Source organism: Castor canadensis, chromosome 15 (genome assembly GCF_047511655.1).
Source record: "Castor canadensis chromosome 15, mCasCan1.hap1v2, whole genome shotgun sequence".
Taxonomy (NCBI): Eukaryota; Metazoa; Chordata; class Mammalia; order Rodentia; family Castoridae; genus Castor; species Castor canadensis.
Window position 1 is genome coordinate 17,097,933 of NC_133400.1, and position 23,612 is coordinate 17,121,544.

The window sequence follows — 23,612 nt, forward strand, 5'->3', positions numbered from 1 at the left end:
TTCCAAATAGTCTTAATAATTTCATTTTTCTGACAGTTCTTTTTTTTTTTTCATATGTACATACAATGTTTGGGTCATTTCTCCCCCCCTTCCCCCTCCCCCTCCCTTAACTACCCTACCCCCTCCCTCTCCCCCACTACCCCCTCACTTCCAGGCAGAAACTATTTTGCCCTTATCTCTAATTTTGTTGAAGAAAGAATATAAGCAATAATAGGAAGGGTTTTTGCTAGCTGAGATAAGGATAGCTATACAGGGAGTTGACTAGCATTGCTTTCCTGTGCATGTGTGTTACCTTCTAAATTAATCCTTCTCAAACTAACCTTTTCTCTAGTTCCTGGTCCCCTTCTCCTATTGGTCCTGTTGCTTTAAAGTATCTGCTTTAGTTTCTCTGTGTTGAGGGCAACAAATGCTATCTAGTTTTTTGGGTGTCTTACCTATCCTCACCCCTCCATGTGTGCTCTTGCTTTATCATGTGATCAAAGTCCAATCCCCTTGTTGTGTTTGCCCTTGATCTAATGTCCACATATGAGGGAGAACATACGATTTTTGGTCTTTTGGGCCAGGCTAACCTCACTCAGAATAATGTTCTCCAGTCCCATCCATTTACCTGAGAATGGTAACATTTCATTCTTCTTCATGGCTGCATAAAATTCCATTGTGTATAAATACCATATTTTCTTCATCCATTCATCAGTAGTGGGGCATCTTGACTATTTCCATAACTTGGCTATTGTGAATAGTGCTGCAATAAACATGGGTGTGCAGGTTCCTCTGGAGTAACCTGAGTCACATTCTTTTGGGTATAACCCCAAGAGTGGTATTGCTGGATCAAATGGTAGATCTATGTTTAGATTTTTAAGAAGTCTCCAAATTTTTTTCCAGAGTGGTTGTACTAGTTTGCATTCCCACCAACAGTGTAAGAGGGCTCCTTTTTCCCTGAATCCTCGCCAACACCTGTTGTTAGTGGTGTTGCTAATGATGGCTATTCTAACAGGGGTGAGGTGCAATCTTAGTGTGGTTTTAATTTGCATTTCCTTTATTACTAGGGATGGTGAGCATTTTTTCCATGTGTTTTTTGGCCATTTGAATTTCTTCTCTTGAGAAAGTTCTGTTTAGTTCACTTGCCCATTTCTTTTTTGGTTCATTAATTTTGGGAGAATTTAGTTTTTTGAGTTTCCTATATACTCTGGTTATCAGTCCTTTGTCTGATGTGTAGCTGGCAAATATTTTCTCCTACTCTGTGGGTGGTCTCTTCAGTTTAGAGAACATTTCTTTTATTGAGCAGAAGCTTTTTAGTTTTATGAAGTCCCATTTATCTATGCTATCTCTTAGTTGTGGAGCTGCTGGGGTTCCATTGACAAAGTTCTTGCCTATACTATTAGTTCCAAAGTATTTCCTACTCTTTCCTGTTCCAACTTTAGAGTTTGTGGTCTGATATTAAGATCCTTGATCCATTTTGAGTTAATATTGGTATAGGGTGATAAACATGGATCTTCTGACTAGTTCTTTTTTTTTTTTTTTTTTTTCATTTTTCTTTTATTATTCATATGTGCATACAAGGCTTGGTTCATTTCTCCCCCCTGCCCCCACCCCCTCCCTTACCACCCACTCCACCCCCTCCCGCTCCCCCCCTCAATACCCAGCAGAAACTATTTTGCCCTTATCTCTAATTTTGTTGTAGAGAGAGTATAAGCAATAATAGGAAGGAACAAGGGGTTTTGCTGGTTGAGATAAGGATAGCTATACAGGGCATTGACTCACATTGATTTCCTGTGTGTGGGTGTTACCTTCTAGGTTAATTCTTTTTGATCTAACCTTTTCTCTAGTTCCTGGTCCCCTTTTCCTATTGGCCTCAGTTGCTTTAAGGTATCTGCTTTAGTTTCTCTGCGTTAAGGGCAACAAATGCTAGCTAGTTTTTTAGGTGTCTTACCTATCCTCACCCCTCCCTTGTGTGCTCTCGCTTTTATCATGTGCTCATAGTCCAATCCCCTTGTTGTGTTTGCCCTTGATCTAATGTCCACATATGAGGGAGAACATACGATTTTTGGTCTTTTGAGCCAGGCTAACCTCACTCAGAATGATGTTCTCCAATTCCATCCATTTACCAGCGAATGATAACATTTCGTTCTTCTTCATGGCTGCATAAAATTCCATTGTGTATAGATACCACATTTTCTTAATCCATTCGTCAGTGCTGGGACATCTTGGCTGTTTCCATAACTTGGCTATTGTGAATAGTGCCGCAATAAACATGGATGTGCAGGTGCCTCTGGAGTAACAGTCTTTTGGGTATATCCCCAAGAGTGGTATTGCTGGATCAAATGGTAATCTGACTAGTTCTTTACAGATAAAATTACCTCATAATGTGACAAAGAGCTCTTATTGAGGGGAAATGTCAGTTCTACCTTTTTGTTATTGTTTACAATGTATTATCTTCAATCTATGGTTGCTTTACACAAATCTGTAAGTCACATATTCATTTTATGAAGATTTGTCAAAAGCAGGTAATATAACATAAATCTACTCAACTAGGGACAGGTAAACTGCAAAAAAACTGCAATCTAAGGGCTGGAGATCTGGCTCAGGTGGTACAGCGCCTGCCTAGCAAGCATGAAGCCCTGAGTTCAAACCCCAGAACTGCCAAAAAAAAAAAAAAAACAACAAAAACTGCAATCTAATAATAGCAAGCAAATTAGGAAGGTCACAACTACCAACTCTTCTGCTTTGCGACTCATCCACTCTTCCCCTGGAGCATCACCTCGTATACTGAGTGTGTCATGGTACCACCTTGTAAGACTGAGAAAACCATTGTTAATAATATGCTAAATATTAATAAAGGTTAATTTCTTTTTTTCAAGTTGAAAAAGTAAATATCAACAGCACTGAGAGACCACTGCTTAGCATTGGGTACAAGGTCTTGATGATCTGCTTTTGGTCACTTCCTGCTTTCTCTTCTGGCATACACTTCCTGTATCCACCCCATGTTTTACATCCCTCAGCATACCAGCAATTTATCACTTTTTTTTTTTTTGGTGGTTCTGGGATTTGAACTCAGGGCTCACTCTTGCTAGGCAGGTGCTCTACCACCTGAACCACTCCACCAGCCCTTTTCTGTGTTGGGTATTTTCGAGATAGGGTCTCATGGACTATTTGCCCAGGCTGGCTCCTGATCTCTGCCTCCTGAGTAGCTAGGATTATAGGCGTGAGCCTCTGGCATCTGGCTAATTTACCACCTTCCTACATTCAACATGTTGTTTCCTTTACAACTGTACCTCTGTTTCCAGGACAATATTTTCTCACCTCTATTAAAGCTATAACTGTTTCCTTAGTAGCTTAAAGGACAGGAATTACTCCCAATTTGGAATTCTCAGCATCTACCACAATACCTTGTTTGCAATGGGTTCTTGTATTTTTTGTTTTTTGTTTTGGTGGGACTGGGGTTTTAACTCAGGGCTTCACATTTGCAAAGCAGGCACTCTACTGCTTGAGCCACACCTCCAGTCCATTTTGTTCTGCCTATTTTTGAAAATGGGATCTTAAGAACTATCTGCCTGGGCTGGCCTTGAACTGTGATCCTCCCAATCTGTCTCCCAAGTAGCTAGGGTTCTTGATAAATAATGACTGACAGGGCTGGCAGAGTGGCTCAAGTAACTTGCTAGGTAGGCTCGCCTGCCTAGCAAGTGTGAGGCCCTGAGTTCAAAAACCCCAGTAGCGCCAAAAAAAAAAAAATGTTCACAGAATGAAAAAAGTTCAAATTCCTTTGGCTAGCTTTCAAAGTCTTACATTAATTTAGCTCCAATCTATGTACCCAATCTTACTTTCTTCCCTTGAGTCCGTACCAATTAGCCCTTCATCTCCTCTCCTATCATATGTCATGCTCATTTTGGCTTTTTCTCATGCTATTCTTTACTTGGATTGACTTCCATCTTCACAGAAGCAGTCTGTCCTTCAAATACCCAACTATTTCATTCCTCAATTGATCATTCCCTTCAGAGAACTCTTGAAAAGTAAGTACTGTACATTTTAGCAATTATTCTCTAGGTGGTAGTCTTCTATCCTCTCTCTCTCTCTCTCTCTCTCTCTCTCTCTGTTTTTTGAAACAATGTAGCCTTCTGTGTAGCCAAGGCTTAACTCCTCTTGAGATCGTTCTGCCTCAGTCTCTCAAGTGCTGGGATTACAGGTCTGTATCACCATGCCCAGTCTACTCTCTCCAATTTTTAAGTTCTTTGGTGGCAAGGGGCTAAGGATGTAGCTCAGAGGTTTAGTGTTCACATGCACAAGGCCTTAGGTTTGACCCCCCAGCACTGCCCCCCCCAAAAAATTCTTTGATTCCAGGACCCATCTTCAAGCTTCTTTTGTACTGATCTCACACACTGCAAATTATGAGAACACGGAGCTACTAAAATATTCAACTGCCTAATTGTGTGTGGCGCTATAGAAGGGTGAGAGCTCTAGACTGGGTTCTAGTCCAAAGTCCACCACTAATTTGCTAGGTGACCTTAATCATCATTTCATCTCTCTGATTGTTCATTCCTCATTTGTAAGATGAGACTTAAAACTTTCAAAAACTCAAAAACAATATTTCCTCTTGCCCAAAGAAAACATTAAAACTTCCCCTCTGCTACTGGTCCAATGGTAGTGGGTTATAAGAATTTGTTAATATTAGTATCACTAAAGTTGGTATATAGTTCACGAGACCCTATCTTGAAAAAGCACATCACAAAAAAGGGTCTGGTGGAGTGGCTCAAGGTGTAGGCCCTGAGTTCAAACCCCAGTACTGAAAAAAAAAGATTTTCAATTTGAAGTTAAACTTCATGCCAGTCTTTTTCCTCTGCATAATTAACCTTTTTCAGCAAATCCAGTAACAGTATTTTTAGATCCATATTTGGGCAAGAAAAGGTAACATTTCAACAATATTCTAGCAAGAATTGCTTTAAAAACAATTTTTTCTCAAATATCAAGCCTCAAGCTGGACATGTTAAACCATCTTCCCTAATTTCCTCTGGAACACTTTTCAATATATAGTCTAATTCATATTTATTTAATTTCATAGCCTTAATATAAACTTCAGAGAGTTTCTGGATGAACTCTGTGTAGAATAAAGGACACAGTAAATTCAACATATTGTATTTGATAGGTAAGTAGAATTACCCTATTATGCTGACAATCTGCATTATTAATGAAGGCTATCTAATCTGCATGCCTTAATATCAACACGAACAGTCACTAGCCACAACAAGTACACACTTAGTGACCAGTCTTAAGGTTCTGAGTAGTAAGTATGAAGGAAGAGAAAGAGGAAACTATATGTAAAACTAAGGACAAAAAAGTTGGCCTATACAAGAGATAGAAGGAAAACTAGAAAAAGTTGTTTGCATCCAAGAAATACAAATTAATTCTTAATTTGTTCACCTAAACTCATACCATATATTTCTTTTCGGGTAAAATGAAATCTTGGGTTTTATTTAACAACTTGCTCTCCTTGGCTGAGAGTATCTTTGTTAACTCATAGCATACTTTCATGATCCAGTCAGTTCTATCTTCCTCACTCAGACATTTTTGTTGTTGTTCACTGCTATATTCCCAGGGCCTAATGAAGCGCCTAACACATAAACTGTTAAGTGAATAACAACTCTTTGAGAGAGGTTTATTACCATCCTGGTTTTACAAAGGAAGAAACTCAGGTGTAGCAAGATTAAATAACTTTCGTAGGGGTTACAAACCACTAGCCAAAAACAAATCCATGTCTGACCACAAAGTTCTTGCTTACACTCTACTCTCACTGGGAAAAATAACATCTTAGTGTCTCCTACTTCTGTGTCTTTGCTGGTAGCCGCTCTCTTCTCTGGGGAAGGCTCAATTTAAGCATGAGCTTCTCCATGAAACTTTTTCTGTGTGTTCTCAATTTCTAATTCCCGCTACACTACGGACCCGTAGGTCTCTTCCTCTATTGTGCTTTGCCCTCTCTATTGTAACAGCAGTTCAGCATTTGCTGTACTTACTTACTTACCCCCCTCCCAACTTTGAACTTCCCAATGGCAGGAATCAGGTATCTTTAAGTGCCTCTGGGCTCTGAGTTGAAATTGGTGCTAATATCCTATAGTGTACACAACAAAATCCTAAAAAGAATGATCTGTCCCCCAAATATGAGTACTGCCAAGGACAACTGCCCAAATGTGAGTATTCCCTGGGTTAGAGAAAGCAAAAAATGACTTCCTGGATTTCAGGTTGCAGCTCTTCTCCTTTATGCATGGAAGATCCATCAACTTCTCTGGAACCCAGCAGCAATAGGGAATAGAAGTATGAAAGAACCATGGAAAATACCCTTCAAGGGATCCTGTTTTTATCCACAAACTCATTGTGCATTCTTTTATTTTGCTGGAGTCACATGGTTTACCCAAACTGCAACTATTCTACTTTTTTTTTATCAATCTTTCTGTGTGGAAAATGCATGGTCCCTAACTGCTGATTACACTAGGATGCTTGTCTTAGACAGAAGAAGAAAATTAGACAATAAAATCACTAACAGGCCTTTCCTTTTGGGGGAGGAGGGGTAAGGAAAAAAAAAGCTGAATAAATGTTTGATGAGTGAATGAATAAACAATCTCTACAAATCCCTGAGATTAAAAAAAAAAACAACAACACCAACACCTTTTTGCTCCATTCACTAACCTCAGGCAACCAAAGACTATAGCTTTCCTTGGCATGTGGGTGGCAAGAACATGCCTGAAATTCCCTGCCCACTCCACAAAAAGAACACTGCTGTACTATGTTAAGGCAAGTCTTTCAAGTTTTAGAACACTGGATGGGAGAATAATTGAGCTTGAAAATTTTAAGGACTAAGGAAATTTAACTTTTTAAAAAAATTTATTTTTGAATTAGCATACATTAACTTTTTTTTAAAAAAAGTCTCACTATATTGCCTAAGTTGGCAACGTGAAACTGAAGTGCTCCTCCTGCCTCAGTCTCCTAAGTTGCTGAGACTACAGGTACATAGCTAAACTCTAAAAGTGGCCTACTTAGATGACACACCAGCTCTCAATTCTAAATAGTATGTGAATGGTTCATTAAATTACTGTTTTCAGTGATTTTGAATGTGAGCAATTTTATTTTTATACCCTTAATTTCCCACATCTTTAAAGGACAAAAACTACTTGTCTTATACAAAAACGGGAAAATAAAGTAAAATCTATGTGTTAGGTAAAAAAAAGCATTTTATATATATATATATATATATATACATTTTTTTTTTCCCCCAGTACTGGGGATGAGCTCAGGACCTTCACCTTGAACCACTTCACCAGCCCTATTTTTGTGAAGGTTTTTTTTTTAGGCTAGGGTCTCACAAACTATTTGTGGGGGTTGCCTTCGAACTGTGATCCTCCTGATCTCTGCCTCCTGAGTAGCTAGGATTACAGGCGTGGCGCCAATGGCTCCCAGCCAATAAATATATTATGCTGCCATCTGTAAGCCTTTCTGCAGGCCCATGTAGCCTATTTTAGACTAATGAGTACCTGGAAGCATTTACTAGGTGGTTTGCATTTTATAGCTATATGAGGTTCAAACTATATCTAAACAAAAACTGTTTCTGTTTTGTATTTTTAATATGGTGAAAGGAATAGATTGTGTATCTATCAGCACTGCATGGAATATAAATTACATGAAATATAATAATCTGGGTCTAAGAATGTATAACCAAATACTTAGCTAGACCAATTTCAAGGTACATATTTAGAATAACATTTTTTGTACGTGTGTATGGAATTATCACAATGAAATCCCTGTATGATAACTCAAAAATAACTGTAAAATAATTTTTAAAAATAGAAAACATTTTTTACACACACATACATACACACACCCCTAAACCACAATCTATAGTTTCACTCCTTTTTAACACGAATTTCTCAGCTGTGTCTTGCCCTGTCTGTAAATGGAATACAAGTAAGATTGATAAAGAGAATATTGTGAAGATGAACACTGGAGTTTCATAATTAGAGCACATTAAATCACTTTCTAATATTTTTCTAAATATTCACAAGCAGATTTATAAAAGAAAGTGAAAGCTGGGCTAGGTGTGGTGACACATGCCTGTAATCCCAGCACTGGGAAGGCTAAGGTAGGAATATCGAGTTTCAGGCTGGCCTGAGCTACAACAGCAAGACCCTGTCTCAAAAAAAAGTGCTAATGATTTTGCCAAGTTAGATTTCGGGCCTCTCAACTTGAGAGCTGTATCTCCCCCACCCTGCTCTTCCCTCTCCTTCTGCCAGGAATCCTTCCTGACTCATCTCTGCTCATCTGTGTCCATCACTTCCTTGGACACCTACCTGGCTTAAGATGCAGTTTCTTGAAAAAGTCCTCCCTGACTAGTCCTAATTCCACCAAATACTTCCTAACTTTGAATTACCCTAGCATTTACATATAGTTTACACTACATAATCAAGTACTTGATGTTTTGCCTCCGTATAAATTGTTTTGTATTTCTATCATTTCCCTAACTTGAAATCAAGTAGAGACAGCATCTTTTATATTCTTTAACATAGAACTAGCAATAGATGCTCCTGGAATGATTGAAACAACAGTGAAAAGGACGCTTTCATCGCTCAAAAGTTTCTGAAGTATGCAACTGACTTTGTATTTACAATAGTCTATCACCTCCAAGACGCATGAGTCCTTGGAGATGAGATTTAATTCTGCCTTGGTTCCATAAAAGTCACCGGGAGCGATCTAGGACACAGATCACATATAAATTTAAAGAACAATCCTGGCTAGGCAAATCTATCTTGTGATGTACCATTTCAAGTTTCTTACAGGAAGTCTTGAAGCAGCACGCCTGTGAGTGGTAGGAAGCTGGCACCAGTCCCTTGCAAAAGGGGCAAAACTCTACTTGGCAGTAATGTTCAAACACGTGAGCCTCCACTGTTAAACAAGGGTCATTAACCACACAAACTTGCTGCTTCAGCTCTCTGCCTTCAGTAAATTGCTATGATCTCTTTTGGTTATTGTTGAGAGCCAATGATGGATTAAATTCCCATAAATTAGCCAGCGCTTTGGTGGTTTGCCCAAGCATACCGCTGGCATTGGTGTGGATTTTTTTTTTTTTTTTTATTAAACAGATCGGTCCGCCGGGGGAGCCAGAGGTGAGTGAAGAAAGCGCCAAACCGGCACTTCTCAGCAGGCGAAAGGAGACCTACAAAACCCGAGCCGATCGGTTGTCCCCGCAATTCTTAGTGTCAGCTTATCCTGCAGAGGGGTGCCTGGCAGACGCGGCTTGTTCTTTTTTGTTTGTTTGTTTGTTTGTTTTTGTTTTTCTAAATAGCTGAGTTTTCATTAGGGGCTGCAAACCACACTCGAGCGGCTGCCCAACTTTTTCTTGCAAAGAGGTGCATCAGTTTTTCCAAACTCAGAAACCCCGGGAGGGTGTGTTGGAGGTGGGTGGTTGGTTGGAAGAGGCGCAGGGAGCCGGCTCACCTTGCAAAGGGGACAAGGTGGTAGAAACAAAGTGCGCTCCCGCTTGCCCAGGCCGCCGCGACCCCGCCCGCCGCCCCGGCCCCGCTCGCCACAGCCCCGGCCCCGCTCACCCTCCAGCAGCACCTCCTTGCCCGCGCGCTTCAACGCCTGCACTGCCTGGTCGTGGGTGGCCTGGCGCAGGTCCGTGCCGTTCACCGACAGGATGGCGTCGCCCAGCCGCAGCGCCCGGCTCTGGTCTGCAGCCAGCCCCGGGAAGATCTTGGAAATGAGGATCGGCATCCGGTTCTCGCGGCCGCCCTTGATGCTGATGCCCAGGCCGCCCGCCTCCTGCTTCACCACTCGCACCCGGCGCACAGGCGGCGACGCGCCCGCCTCGCCCGTGGGGCCCCGCGGCGGCGCGGGAGGGCTCGGGGGCCCCAGGCCACGGCTTGGGCTCCCGGGCAGTGAATCGCCCGCGCCGCCGCCGTTCGGGAGGCCGTTGAAAGCCGCCGCTGTCGGCCCCAGAGTCGGCTCGGGTTCGGCCGCCGCGGCGTCGCCCGTCAGACTCAGGCTCTCTCCGCTCAGCTCGGCCACCACTCGGACCCAGCGCTCCCTCAGAAGCAGCTCCACGAGCCCCGCTTTGGTAGCCCGCGTCCACACCGCCATGGCCGGCCCCGCTCCCGCCGCCGCAGTCGTCGCAGCTACCCTCATTCCAGTCAGGCAACCCTCGGCGCTTCCCCCTTCCCGCTCGAGGGGGCGGGGCCGGCCCCTCCTCCGAGGAATTTATTATTCATGAGGGCCACGCCCACCTTCCGGAGGGGTGGGGAGAGGCCGACGCAGCCGCTTCCGGGAGGTGAAGATGTGTGATCCCTTGCAGCTTGAGCTTCTGTTGGTTCTCCCACAGTCCCCCAAAACTCCTGACCTCTACCACGAGAACTTTCCGGGCACAGAAACAAGATCAGCTTGGAGAAGCGCTTTCGAGCCTGCAGGACTGGGTGGCACATTCACTCTTGCATTGATTGGTTCATTCCGTGGGTACTGAGTGCTCACCCCTGTGCTCCAGCTCCTTTTGAGGCCCTTGGAGATAAGCTGAATAAAATGTACCACAGCACAGAACTGTGGTTTAGTGGGAACGGAAAACACAGAAGCAACCAAGTAGGTGTGATACTCTGGTTAACAGACTGTAGAAAGCACCCCTAAAACAGAATTAAAAAAACATTTGGGGACATGGCTTAAGTGGTAGAGCTCTTGCTAGCAAGTGGGAGGCCCTTAGTTCAGTCCCCCAATACCATGAAAATGCATTTGGTTGGGCTTGGGGTCAGCTTTACAGAGATGACAATGGAGGAAATGGCTCAAGCAGAGGGCAAAGCATGAGCAAAGGTCCAGAGGCATGGATCCAAGGCTTTGTCACTCTGTAATCACCTGTTTACTTGTCTTTAATTAGAGGGGACCATATCGTCTTAAGCCTTGCAGCCATAATAGGGAAGCCTCAAAGCTATTTGCAGCATGATGTTTTAGGTTCTCCAGATAAACAGACCTGTAAGATACACAGACACATAGACTATGAGGGATTGGCTACAGGATTATGAGGGCTAAATTCTACAGTCTGCCATCTGCAAACTCGGAGCCTTAGGAAAGTTGGATGATGGGCTTTGAAGCCAAGCCTGGGGCTGGAGGCATGGCTCAAATGGTAGAGCTCCTGCCTAGCAATCATGAAGGCATGAGTTCAAACCCCAGTACCAACAAAGATGAATCCAGGCCCAAAGACCTGAGAACCAGAGAAGGCAATGTTGGAAGGCTAAACCTGAAGGCCTGAGAGGGGGTAGAAGTGCTGATGTAAGTCTGGTGCCAGTCCCAAGGAGAGGACAGTCCCAAAGTCTGAGGACAAAAGAAAGATGTTCCAGTAAAAGCTGAATGAATTGTTCTATTCCATCCCTCAACTGATAGCTGCCCATGTTGATGAGGGGAATCTTCTTTACTCAGTCTACCATTCAATCACTAATCTTTTTCAGAAACACCACACAGATACACCCAGAAATTTTTCACTAGTTATCTAGGCATTCTTTGGCCCAGTCATCACATAGAGTTAACCATCACAGATTGTTACTTAAGAAGATACCAGCATTCCAAGGTGAACAGAACATAGGGTCAGTGAAGTGTCAGGATATGAGTGTGAAAAGGAGATTCATATAATCAAATATTGAAGAGTTTGGACTGGATTTTGTAGAAGTTTTTTATTTTGGTGGTACTGGGGTTTGAATTCAGGGCTTTGTGCTATCAAAACAGGCACTTTATCACTTGAGACACACCTGCAGTCCACTTTGCTCTGGTCATTTTGGAGAGGAAGGTCTCACGAACAATTCGTCCAGGCTGGCCTCAAACTGAAACCCTCCTATCTCAGCCTCCTAAGTAGCTAGCATTACAGGTGTGAGCCACCAGTGCTCAGCTAGACCTGACTGTTTTAGCATGGAGGCCATCACTTTTGTTGGGGTATGTGTAAATGAACATCCCTGTATATAAAATTTGGGTATATTTTTAAAAGTTTCTTTAAATTGTGCTAGGTGGGGGTACATTGTGGCATTTACAAAATCTGAGGTGTATTTCCAAGCCCATGATTTTCATCCAATTTCAGAGAGGTCCCATGCCATAATCCACTACTTCTCCAGCTTTATGGGCTATGAAGGAAGTTCTAAGGAAACTCAGAACTTAAACTGCCAAAGACTCTGGAACAAAGTCCACAGTGAGAGTGCAGAGACAAATTTAGCTCTCCCAGCCTCTTGGTCTAATACTGTATTCACTATACACCTCAAACTTCAAAAAATGAGGGTCCAGAAACACATTGTCAGAAGATAAGCCCTCAGCAAAACCATAAGGTCAAGGTGCCCTCTAACTTTTTCAGCAGCACAAGCAAAATCTCCAGGTTTCCTTTGAGCAGGGACAGGGGACAAGCAGAAGAATGTGCATTAATTCCTGTAAAAGGGCCGTTTTCCTTGACTGCTCAGGAAGTATACGTTGAAGCTAATATGTCATAGCCATGCCCCATTCTGTGAAAGCACATTCATGTGCAGGCAGAAACTTCCAAAGAGCCTCCTGAAACAGGGGTTAAAACAATAAAAATAAAGGCTGGGAAGCATCCAGAGCCAAATGAAGGCAGAATTCAGAATGAGAAATGTATCTTACAAAAAGAAAAAAATCATTACAGCAGAATCTTCTTTGCAACTAGTGGGGCAGGATTTTCCAAGCTGCAAATGTCAGCAAAAGCTCAACCCTCCCGCCCTCTTCTAAATCAACTTCGGTGAAGCCAGCAGCAGGTCCCAATGTGCCCGAGTGCACCTGCAGTCACAGACATTTCTGGCTTTACTCCAGCTGAGGCGTGAGCCCCCAGAGGCCTGAGTTCTGTGAAAATATTGCTTGTTAGAGAGCATTTGGCAGCTGATTCCTTAGAGTATGTGCACCTTTTTAAAGCATTTCTGCATATGTCATCACCCAGGGGACAGGAACTTGAGGACACCTTTATAGCAAAAGGGAAGTGCTGGAAATTCTTTCCAAAAGTATCACGACTTTTTGTCAATAGAGTTGGAGGAAGTCACAGATCTAAGTAATAGTGAGGGCACTTACATAAGATAACAAGTTATGTAACAAAATATTTAACCCTGGGAGCAGGGAAGGTAAGAGACAGGTATTTGAATTACTAGGGAGTGTTCCTTAAAACTTTTTTTTTTTTTTTTTTGTGGTACTGGGCTGCCTACACCAGCCTTTTTTTGTGATGGGTTTTTTGAGACCGGGCCTCTCCGACTATTTGCCCAGGCTGACTTCGAACTGGGATCCTCTTGAGGTCTGCCTCATGAGTAGCTAGGATCATAGGCATGAGTAAATGGCACCCAACTCCTTAAAACATTTTTAAAAATATATCCATAAACAAACCCGCAAACTATCAAAGTGTATTTACATAGGCCCTCCATCAGAAGCCAAATGGACTTTTGGTTTTTTTTTGGTGGTGGTGGCACTGGAGTTTGAACTCAGGCCTTTACACTTGCTGGGCAGGTGCTCTACCATTTTAGCCACTCTGCCAGTCCTAAATGTACTTTTCAACATTTTCTTTTTTGCGTATTGGGTATCAGAGCCTACACCTTGAGCCACTCTGTCAGCCCTTTTCTTGTGTGTGTGTGTGTGTGTGTTTTTTTTTTCCAAGAACTATTTACCAGGCTGGCTTCGAACTGTGATCCTCCTGATCTCTGCCTCCTGAGTAGCTAGGATTACAGGTGTGAGCCACCAGCATCTGGCTCAACATTTTCTTTCAATACTTTCAGATTGGCCAAACTCACCCAGTCAGTGTCTCCCACACTGGAAGTGGGTGAAACGTGAGTCTTTTCTTTCTAAATATCTTCTGTCCCCTTCAGCCACTTCCCCACCTATCAAGATCTCATTCCAGCTTTCTCTGATTACCCAGTTTGTTGAGATTTTTTTTCCTTTGAATAATTTAATTCTATGCCTGGCTGGTTTGCCCAAGTAGATTATAAATCACAGGAAGGCAGGGACCACCTATTAACTTATTTTTATTTTCCACTAGAAAAACATCCATTGGAAAAATATCACCTTGCAGAGAAAGAGCTCGTTAAACATGTGATTGATCGAAATTCAGTGCTTCCTCCGCTGTATGTAGTCTTTTCAAATAATCCCTCTGAAAGTTATTGGTTCCTTGCAGGGTGAAAATTACCATTTAGAAAATCTCAAGTAGTCAGTGGAAATATACTTACTGTGGATAATGAAGTCTGAAATAAAGAATACACATCTGTTTCCTCTGTTTCTTAAGGACTGCACAAGCTTAGATCATTCTTTGAATAAGCTTGCTATTTAACCTCTAAAAAAGGAAATGACTGAGTTAATTCCTAATAACTTCATTCCTGCCACCCATTAATATCTTTTCTCCTCTGCTCAAGTGTTATCTTACTACTTCTCAGAACAGGCAGAGACCATGGCTCCTTTAAAATGAGGGGGTTGCGTTAGCTCTCAGGGTTCTATAATTTCATCCTACAATTTTATGACTCAGGCTCTGATTCTATGCTCCCTTGAAACTCAATGATCTTTTTTTCCTTTCTTCATAGTAGAGCATAGCATGATAATTAAAAGTATAAGGTTCAATTCCTAGTTTGGCCACTTACTGTGTAATGCTCAAGGAGCTGAGGTCATGAGCTTGTTTCTTCTTCAGAAATATTCAGGTACCTTCTTCTTCTAAGGGGGTTATGAGAGTTGAGTGAGATGATGTATACAAAACACTGAGCTGCACTGTACCTGTCACAGGCACAAGTCCCATAAAAATTACCTGTTGACATTCAGCAGGAATAAAACCTTCGGGAGAAACTCTCCAGCTGAGATTCTATACTTTTATCTAGGAATGAGTCTGCCGTAATACCATTTAATTCCAGGCCTAAAGAGAAAATGGCCAAATTAATTTTGGCGACAAATAAATCTTATATAAAGCTATACTTTGGCTGAAAGGGAGAATATATTGCCAAGAGTCTGTCAAAGAAAACAATCAGTGGATCTGGAGCTGTTTCCAAGGTTTGAGTGTTGTGTAATTTCATAAGGAAGGAGGGCCGCAGGCAAAATTGCAGCCTTTAGCAAACCTGAAGGTCACTGCCACAAAAGTGGCCTAATGCCAGAGGAACAAACGCAGGAGTTGCTCAATTACTACTGAAGAGGCCAACAGGAGAAATACGCTTATAAAATAACCAATCCAACAACAAACCTTGAAAAATTATTCACGTGTAATGCTTCCTCAGTAGATAGTGAGATACCTTGTCCCTTTTAATGGGCAGTACTACCTTGCCTTCTGGTAGAAATATTCTACAATATGTAGGGCACAGTGGCTCACACCTGTAATTCCAGCTACTCAGGAGGTGGAAATCAGGAGGTTTGAGGTTCCAGGCCAGTCCAGGCAAAAAGTTAACAGGATCCCATATCAATAAACACGCCAAGAGTGGTGGCATGTGCCTATCATCCTAGCCATGTGGGAAGTGTAGGTAGGAGCATCACAGTCCCAGGCCAGCCTAGGCAAAAAGTGAGACCCTATCTGAAAAATAGCTTAAAGCAAAAAGAGTTGAAGATATGGCTCAAGTGGTAGAGTATTTGCCTATTAAGCACAAAGCCCCGAGTTCAAGCCCCAGTACCACCAAAATATAGACAAGATATCCTACAGCATTTTCTCTCCAGCATAAACACATACTAAAAGGAAAGGTGCAAATATATTATAGCTGATGCAAGCACATTTTTAAATTCATCCTGCCAAGATAAATCACCGTCCATCTGAAACCCACAAAATGGATTAACTATCTCATGCATTATGACGATGAAAACCCACATCTGCTAACCACATTCCTAATGGGAAGCAGCTGGTGACAGTTTTGTAGCTCTGTGACTTTCTTTTCAGGAAAATATTAGCAAGGACACAGCAAGCAGTTTAGTTTCAATGAATCCACTTAGTTATGGAAAATCACCAGTGCTTTTTATTGACAGTTATGGAAATTACATAATTTGCCATGAAATTCAAATACAGTCTAAAAATAAAAAGTCCACTTTTACCCATCACCAGTTCTAACAGAATTTTCAGTGTCTCAGAATTTTATCGTTTTTTCTTTTTGTTGTAATGTGGATCAAACCCAGGGCCTCATACATGCTAGACAAACATTAAACCACTGAGCTACCTTCCCGGCCCAGAACTTTTTCTGTGTGGTACTGGGGTTTGAATTCCAGGGCCTCATGCTTGCTAGGCAAGTGCTCTTAGTGCTTGAGCTGCTGCACTAGCTCTTTTTTTTTTTTTGTGATGGCTTTTTTTCCAAGACAGGGTCTCGAGAACGATTTGTCACATATCTTCTTAAACTGCATAGTCTCCCTGTGGAGAAATGCTCTACTTTCTTGTCTATGATCCTTACCTGGTACCTAGTCACCAACTCCTAAGGAAGTGGTCATCCTCTGTGGACCAGCCTTGCTGGTTTTAAAAGCCACATGCTTTCAGTAGTATGGGAGGCCTGCTTGCCCCTGCAGCCTCATTTTCCTCTATTTCCAGTGGATACCATGTTTCAACCACATGGACTTACTGGTCTTCTCTTGAGAAGGCAATGCTCTTTCTCGCTTCAGGCCTGTGCTGAAAATGCTCCAGGAATTCCCATCCCCTTCCACCTGCTAAGAAGCACCAACTCCAAGAGTAATTAGCTCAAGGACCACCTCCATCTCCAACCCAATCAAACCCTACTGGTTAAGATGCCTCTTCACTGTAGTTCAGTCATGCAGCATCACTGATCTATTTGTTTCTCTCCAACGAGGCTATGAAGTCCTTGAGGACTGAGAACATAACTTTTTTTCTTTTTAACCTGTTGCTGGTGCACAGTATGTAACAGGCACTCAACAGATCTGTTAAGTATTGAGTTCTGTAACTTTCCAAAGACATAGATTGACACAATGTCAAGGATGAATATCTAGATCTGCACTGTCCAATATGAAGGCCATCAGCACATGTGGCCTTTAAAAAACGAACTAAAATTAAAAACTCAATTCCTTCGTCACATTAGCCCCATTTCAAGTGTGCATGTGTGGCTAGTTACCTTTTTATTGCGTACGATAGCGAACATTCATTACATCACCACAGGAAGCTTATTGGACAGTGCTGACCTCCATCAAAAAATACCTTAAACTATGAAAGAAAAGTACACATTAGAAAAAGTAGAAAAAAAAGATTATAAACATGCACTTTATGCCCCCAAACAGCCAAAAAGGAGCAAGAGCCTCATTAATAAACAGGGAACTGCAAAATAAAATATCCTGTTTTTCACCCATTACTGGGCTTAAAATTAAGTCTTATCAATGTACTGGCAATGTGTAAGGAAATGAGTACTTTAGAATACTGATGGGAAGACAGCCAGTCTGAAGGGCAATTAAATGTGAAAAAAAGGGGGAGTTTGAGCTAGCATTTCCATTCAGAAACCAAACCCAAACGCTCCAATGTGAGCAGCATATTGTTGGTTATAACACTGTATGATTAACACAGATGAGGTGCCCATAGAACCCAGAGCTATAGCCAGATTAATGCTCACCTAGAGCAAGAAATGCTGAAATACCTTCCCTGCAGTCCACAAAAGGGCAAAGATTTTGCACACCAAGCCTGCTAGTCATATTTGCAATCAGGGCCCTACAACTAAACCAGAGGAGGAATAACCCTGAGTGCGGCCTTCTAATCCACCAAATGACTATGATCATGAGAATCACTTCCTTCCCTCTTGGTCTCCATTTCCCTGCTTCATTCCCCACCCCCAAATAATCAGAAAAGTTCCATTTTCATATACAGTGAATACTATGGTTCACAATAAAATTCCACTGGAATTTGTTGGGTTTGGGTTTTTTTTTTTCTTGTTTTTGTAGACCTGGGAACAGAAATCCACACCTTTGTGCATGCTAGGCAAGCCCTCTAGCCCTACGCCACATCTCCAGCTATTTAAGGTCTTGTTTTTGTTTTGCCATAATAGTTTGAACTCAGGGCCTACACCCTGAGCCACTTTACCAGCCCTTTTTTTGTGAAGGGCTTTTCGAGATAGGGTTTCCTGAACTATTTGCCCAGGCTGGCTTTGAACTAAGATTCTCCTGATCTTTGCCTCCTAAGTAGCTAGGATCCAAAGGTGCCCAGCTTGAAAAAAGTTTTGATGCTCAAAAGCAAGCTATAAAAAACCCACACTATATGGTTTTTCTTTAGATTCCTCCAAGATTTTAATTTTTTGTAGTCTAAATTACTGTACCTCCATGGTACATTCATTCATAGATCAGATTACCAACTAGTATATGGGAAAAACGAATTGGAGGGCCAGCAAAAAAAGATTATTCCTCAGCAAAATTTCTCAGTAGAAACCAGGTATGAGCAGTAGCCTGCAATGCTCAAAGTAGAAACAATGCCGAGGATGAAAGTGCCCAAGAAGCCCGTTTACACAAATCCCCAAAGTACAGGAACATGCACTGAAGTATTCTTATTTAACGCTGGCTGGCCTTCCCTAATTTTTTTTACTTGGTTTTCTACTTAGAAGAATTTTGAGACCCAAAGCTCTTATTTCCCATACCATATGACCAGAAACCTTACAAAGAAAAGCTTCCAATTTCGTAAGTTTTACTTCTTTACTCAGGTGATCTGTGAACCTGTTGTCAGAAGTATATCCTCCATAATCCACGAGGTTTTAGATATGGTTAACTGGGCTATGAGTACAGCTCAGTGGTAGTATTCACCTAGCACGTTCAAGGCCCTAGGCTCGCTCAATCCCCAGCACTGCAAAAAAAGTTAAGTAAATCAAGTCATAAACTAGACTCCAGATAATAATGATTCCCTGAATTAACAGGTGTATAGCCAGTGAGGAGCAAGTGAGTCAAGAGTTCAGGCATCTCAGTTTCCCTGTGTTTATAGTCAATGTAGTCCAGGGTCTTGAACTCTGGTTTTATTTTTAAATTTTTCAAATTTTTGATGGTACTGGGGGTTTGAACTCAGGTGCTCTACCACTGGAACCATTTCCTTAGGCCTTTGTCCTTTACTTATCCTTTGGGGAAGGTCTCATGTTTCTGCCCAAGGCAGGCCTGGACCACAATCCTCCTACTTAGGCCTCCCATGTAGTTGAGATAACAGGTGCATGCCACCACACCCAGCTTGTTTGTTGAGATGGAATCTTGCTAACATTTTCCAAAGCTGGCCTCCAACCGTGAGCCTCCAGTCCTTACCTCCAGAGTAGCTGGGATTATAGACACGAGCCACCACACAAGTCTGAGCTTTTGTTTACCACACAAAAGACTTAAATCATTTTCTTAGGAAGGCCAAGATGGTCTACACTACTAAAAAGGTTACCAAAAGTCCGATCTAATGCAGATTGAGGGCAAATGCCTTATACTTCTGAAAGAAATTTTATTGCATAGATCACTTGTCACTGTAAAACCTAAACAGGTATGGCAGAAAAGTGGTGACTACTGTAAACCTCATTATATCTGATCCTTCCCTTTTATCAAACCTGATACATTGTCCAGTATGTCGTAAGTGGGCTCTGCTTGGCAATCTGTAAATTTTCTCACCACATATGTGCCTTAAACTCTTAACTTGTTTCCCCTACATGGAGTGAGGGTGGGGTTCATCTTAGCAAAAGAGTTTCTCACCAGCATTTACATGACGCCATAGGACCCATAAACTTCTTTGCCCATAACTTAGCCCACCATTCCTCAAACAAAATGCACAAAACCACACATACTGCGTTTCTGCAAGAGGCAAGAGAATACATCCACTGAGTTGGGAAAGAAATCTATTTGCTTGGTTCAGGTTAACTACCGTTCTTATTCTAATTTAAAGATCACATTAAAACTCGTCAGTTAACACCCATGGGAATAACAATGTCAAAGCAGGTAGAAAGAGAACAGAAAAAGGTGACATATATAGTATGTGGTGGGCCAGCTCTCACACCTCCACCTCCACTCCTGTTCCCCAATAAAATCCCTGCCCCAGTGTTTCCTTACCTGTGAAACTGGCATAATGGATAATAGACTGATAACAACCTTTTTTTCTGGCACTGGGGTTTGAACTTGGGGCTTTGCACTTGCAAAACAGGCACTCTACTGTTTAAGCCCCATCTCCCATCCTTTATGTTTTCTAAGATGCTGGGATCAAACACAAGGCTTTGTGCTAGGCAGGCACTCTACCTCTGAAGTTATATCCTTAGCCCCCTAACTTTTCTTCTTTTAAAGTTAAAATGGCTGGGCACAGTGACTTATGCCTGTAATCTCAGTTACTCAGGAGGCAGAGATGGAGATGATTGTAGTTTGTGGCCAGCCTGGGCAAAAACGTGAGACTCTATCCAAAAAATAAAGCAAGAAAGGGTTAGAGCATAGCTCAAGTAGTAGAGTGCTTGCCTAGCAAGTGGGAGGCCCTGAATTCAAACCCTACTACTGCCAAAAACAAAACAAAGCAAACCCCAGTACTGCAAAAATAAACAACCTACAGCCAAAGACATCTTATGATGCTCAAATCGAAATTCTTTCATGAACTGTAAGGCTGATTATGGTACTAGTAATGAGAGATCTTGAGTACTAATGCTGGGCAGGATCCCGTGCCTTTGCATAGGCTGCAGGCTGGCACACAGTGATGCCCTATGCTCTCTGAAGCCTTAGGCACATGTGAGGGAACAAAGGGCACATATCTTTGTTTTTTCCTCAGACTGTGGTCTAAATTACACACAGGACCCTGAAAAGACTGGATGAATGTGTGGCTCATCAGGACTACATCCCAGGAGTTTTATAGTGAACCTCCATTCTCTTTCATGATTTATAATGACAAGCCCTAAAGAATAATTTTGTTTATTATCATGATTTGTGAAAACAAACAGGGCAGACAGTTCAAAAAAGGACACAGTGCCCCTTTTTAGGTTCCAAATTTCTTCTTCTTGATGGGTGGTGGAAGCTGGGCGATGATGTCATCCAGGGGTCGTTCTACTGCCACAAGCGTCCTTTCATCCAAAAGATCCATGAAGAGTAAGGGCTGCAGAGAGAAGATAGTTATGCCAGCAGGATCGCTGAACAAGTAACCAAATCCAATCCTGAATAGAGTAACTAGCGCTCAAAGGTTAGTCCTGTGCAAGGCTCAAAGGGTCCAAAGCAATCTCTGACAACTTTTCTTACCCTCAGACTTAAAAAAGTTGGGAAGGTTTTAAGATTGTGAACTTTTGTGTATATGTGTGTGTGTGTTACTGGTGTTTGAACTCAGAGCCTTGTGCTTGCTAGGTAAGAGGTCTGCCACTTGAGCCGTGCCTCCAACCAGATTGTGAACTTTTAACTGAGTTTACTTATCACAAGTATGACTATGGAACTTCTGCATTGGATCAGATAAGCTCAGTGAGTATTTGTTTTATACACAGTTAAAAAGGCTAGCCAGAAAAGAGAAATTCACAATAAATTCAAGTACTTCCATTTCTTGACATTTTTGTAAAACATTTTCCAACTATAAGTCAAAATGAAAAGGAATAGGCTGGAACTAGGGGGGTGGCTTAAGTGGTAAAGTGTCTGCCTAAGAAGTGTGAAGCTGAGTTCAACTCCCCAGTATCTCCCTCTGCCCCAAAAACCAAAATAAACAACCTCCCTGCCAAAACAACCCCAACAGAACAGGCATGGTGGTACAAGCATATAATCCCAGATATTCAGGAGGCAGAGATTGTGATTTAAAGTCAGATCAGGGAAAAAGTTAGCAAGATAGATTCCATCTCAACAAACAAGCTGGGTATGGTGGTAAATGCCTGTAATCCCAGTTATGTGGGAGGCACAGATAGGAGGATTGAAGTCTGAAACTGCCTGGGGCAAAAATGTGAGACCTTATCTCAAAAATAAAGCAAAAAGGGCTAAAGCATACCTCAAGTGGTAGAGCACCAGCCTAGCAAGTGAGGCCCTGAGTTCAAGCCCCAGTACTGCCAAAAAAAAGGACAAGTAGAAAGTGGACACACCAACAAAGACCCTCAGCCAAGCACCAACTTCATGCATTTCATTTGTGGTAAGAATGATGCACCTGCCTACACACACAAGGTATAGACAATTGCAGAAAGGTCCCTTGTAAGAAACCAAAACAAAAACAGAGCTTATTATGTTTTCATAACATCACAGGGAACCAACTAGCCAGAGTGTAACACACAACATTTTACCTTATATATCTTAGACATTTTAAAGGCATGGCCAGTGCGCCTCCGGAAAACATCTGATTCATTTGTGGGAGGAAGTGGATTGTAGAGTACAGTTTTGTCATTGGGAAGAGGCTAAAAAGACAAATATGAATTATTTAAGTTGTTACTTTTATTGCCTAGCATGCTTAAGGCCCTGTGTTTGAACCCCAGCACCAGCCAAAAAAACAAAAAAAACCCAAGACACAAAAAGTTACTTTTATTGGGCTTCTACAGACCAAAGCACTATAGTGGTTTTTCAGGCCAATACCATCTTCTAACCTTCATGCTATACAGTCACTACCTCCTTGACTGTCCTTATTTCAGCAAGAGAGCAACAGCACGCTTCTACACTGCAGAGGTGGGAAGGATGGGGCAAGAGAGAGTGGGGTAGTTGTGCTGGCAAGATCAAAAGGCATGCTGGGGCTCCTGGCCAGTCTTACCAATAACAATCTGTTAGAAAGGAACAAATCTGTATGTGCAGGAACTCAGCCCAGCAGGCTCTGTGCTTTCTAGAGTCTTCTCCAACCATACTACATACTGTCCAAGTGACTAAAGTCCTCCCCAGGTGAAACGTCAACACAGTCCACCCCCACTGATGTCACTGACAGCTTAAGGGATGGCCTCTGGCCGAACAAATGATAGTTCACCTCTGACTTCTTTGGGAAGCGGTATCCCCAGTATGAGGGCGTAATGGACTTAATCCCCAGGAACCTGGGAAAAAGTGATCTGGACTGAGTTACAGAGGCAGGAGAGTGGGAGGGGCCCTTCCTGTACCACTCATCTCATAAAAGGCACTTGTCAGCCAGCTCTGCTTCCCACACCCAGGACATAGGGCTCACAGATGAGTCTCAGTGACACATCCTATGCACACCTCCTTTAGAGCCGTCTGCTACTTTACCCACGCTCTTTCCACCCCCACCTTCATAGATACATGGAAACAGCCGGTGTTGGTTATAATCTAAGCCCAAAGTGCAGTGCAGGCACAGCTGTGGCCCACAGGGCTCCTAGGAAAGAGAGCCCCTGCCCAAAAAAGACATTTAAATTTGGGGTGAATCAAAACAGCAGCTGGTAAAGAGGCTGGAATCTCAAACTGAAGAAAATGCTCACATCCCACCTAAATCATAGTCATGAAGACCAGAAATTTCCTGGCTGAACTTTACTCAAGACATTGAGACCCATTCCTCAAGCCTGCTAAATATCTTCAGCCAAGTGGTAGAGTGCTCAAAGTATCAGGAATCTCCTGATTGAAATCACCTTACTAAGTCACCCTAGGATTCAAAGCTGAAAGTCAAATCAGCCAAATCTACAGTGTCCCTGAAAAGAGTCACCTTCTAAATACTTTCCTAAGTTAAATAGAGAAATAGCCCAGCAGCAAAAACCAGTGAAGACCACCTCTTCAAAGTGGGAATGGAAATGAGGTATCTGTCAAACGAAAGCTCCTCTTCTCCA

The 23,612-nt window shown here is 42.3% G+C and overlaps 2 protein-coding genes across 2 annotated transcripts in view; both read right to left on the bottom strand.

Annotated features, from left to right (window-relative positions):
• Sntb2 (syntrophin beta 2) overlaps positions 1–10,207 on the bottom strand; it is a 99,973-nt gene extending 89,766 nt beyond the window's left edge. The window contains exon 1 of the mRNA XM_020175320.2: positions 9,582–10,207. Within this exon, the coding sequence (XP_020030909.1) occupies positions 9,582–10,161 (580 nt within the window). The 5' untranslated portion in view covers positions 10,162–10,207. The remainder of the gene's footprint in view (positions 1–9,581) is intronic.
• A 10,591-nt stretch (positions 10,208–20,798) lies between these two features.
• Positions 20,799–23,612, bottom strand: part of Utp4 (UTP4 small subunit processome component) — a 29,573-nt gene continuing 26,759 nt past the window's right edge. Inside the window, exons 16-17 of the mRNA XM_020175330.2 lie at positions 22,146–22,256; positions 20,799–20,995 (exon numbers count right to left, since the gene is read on the bottom strand). Of these exons, the coding sequence (XP_020030919.2) occupies positions 20,879–20,995; positions 22,146–22,256 (228 nt within the window). The 3' untranslated portion in view covers positions 20,799–20,878. The remainder of the gene's footprint in view (positions 20,996–22,145; positions 22,257–23,612) is intronic.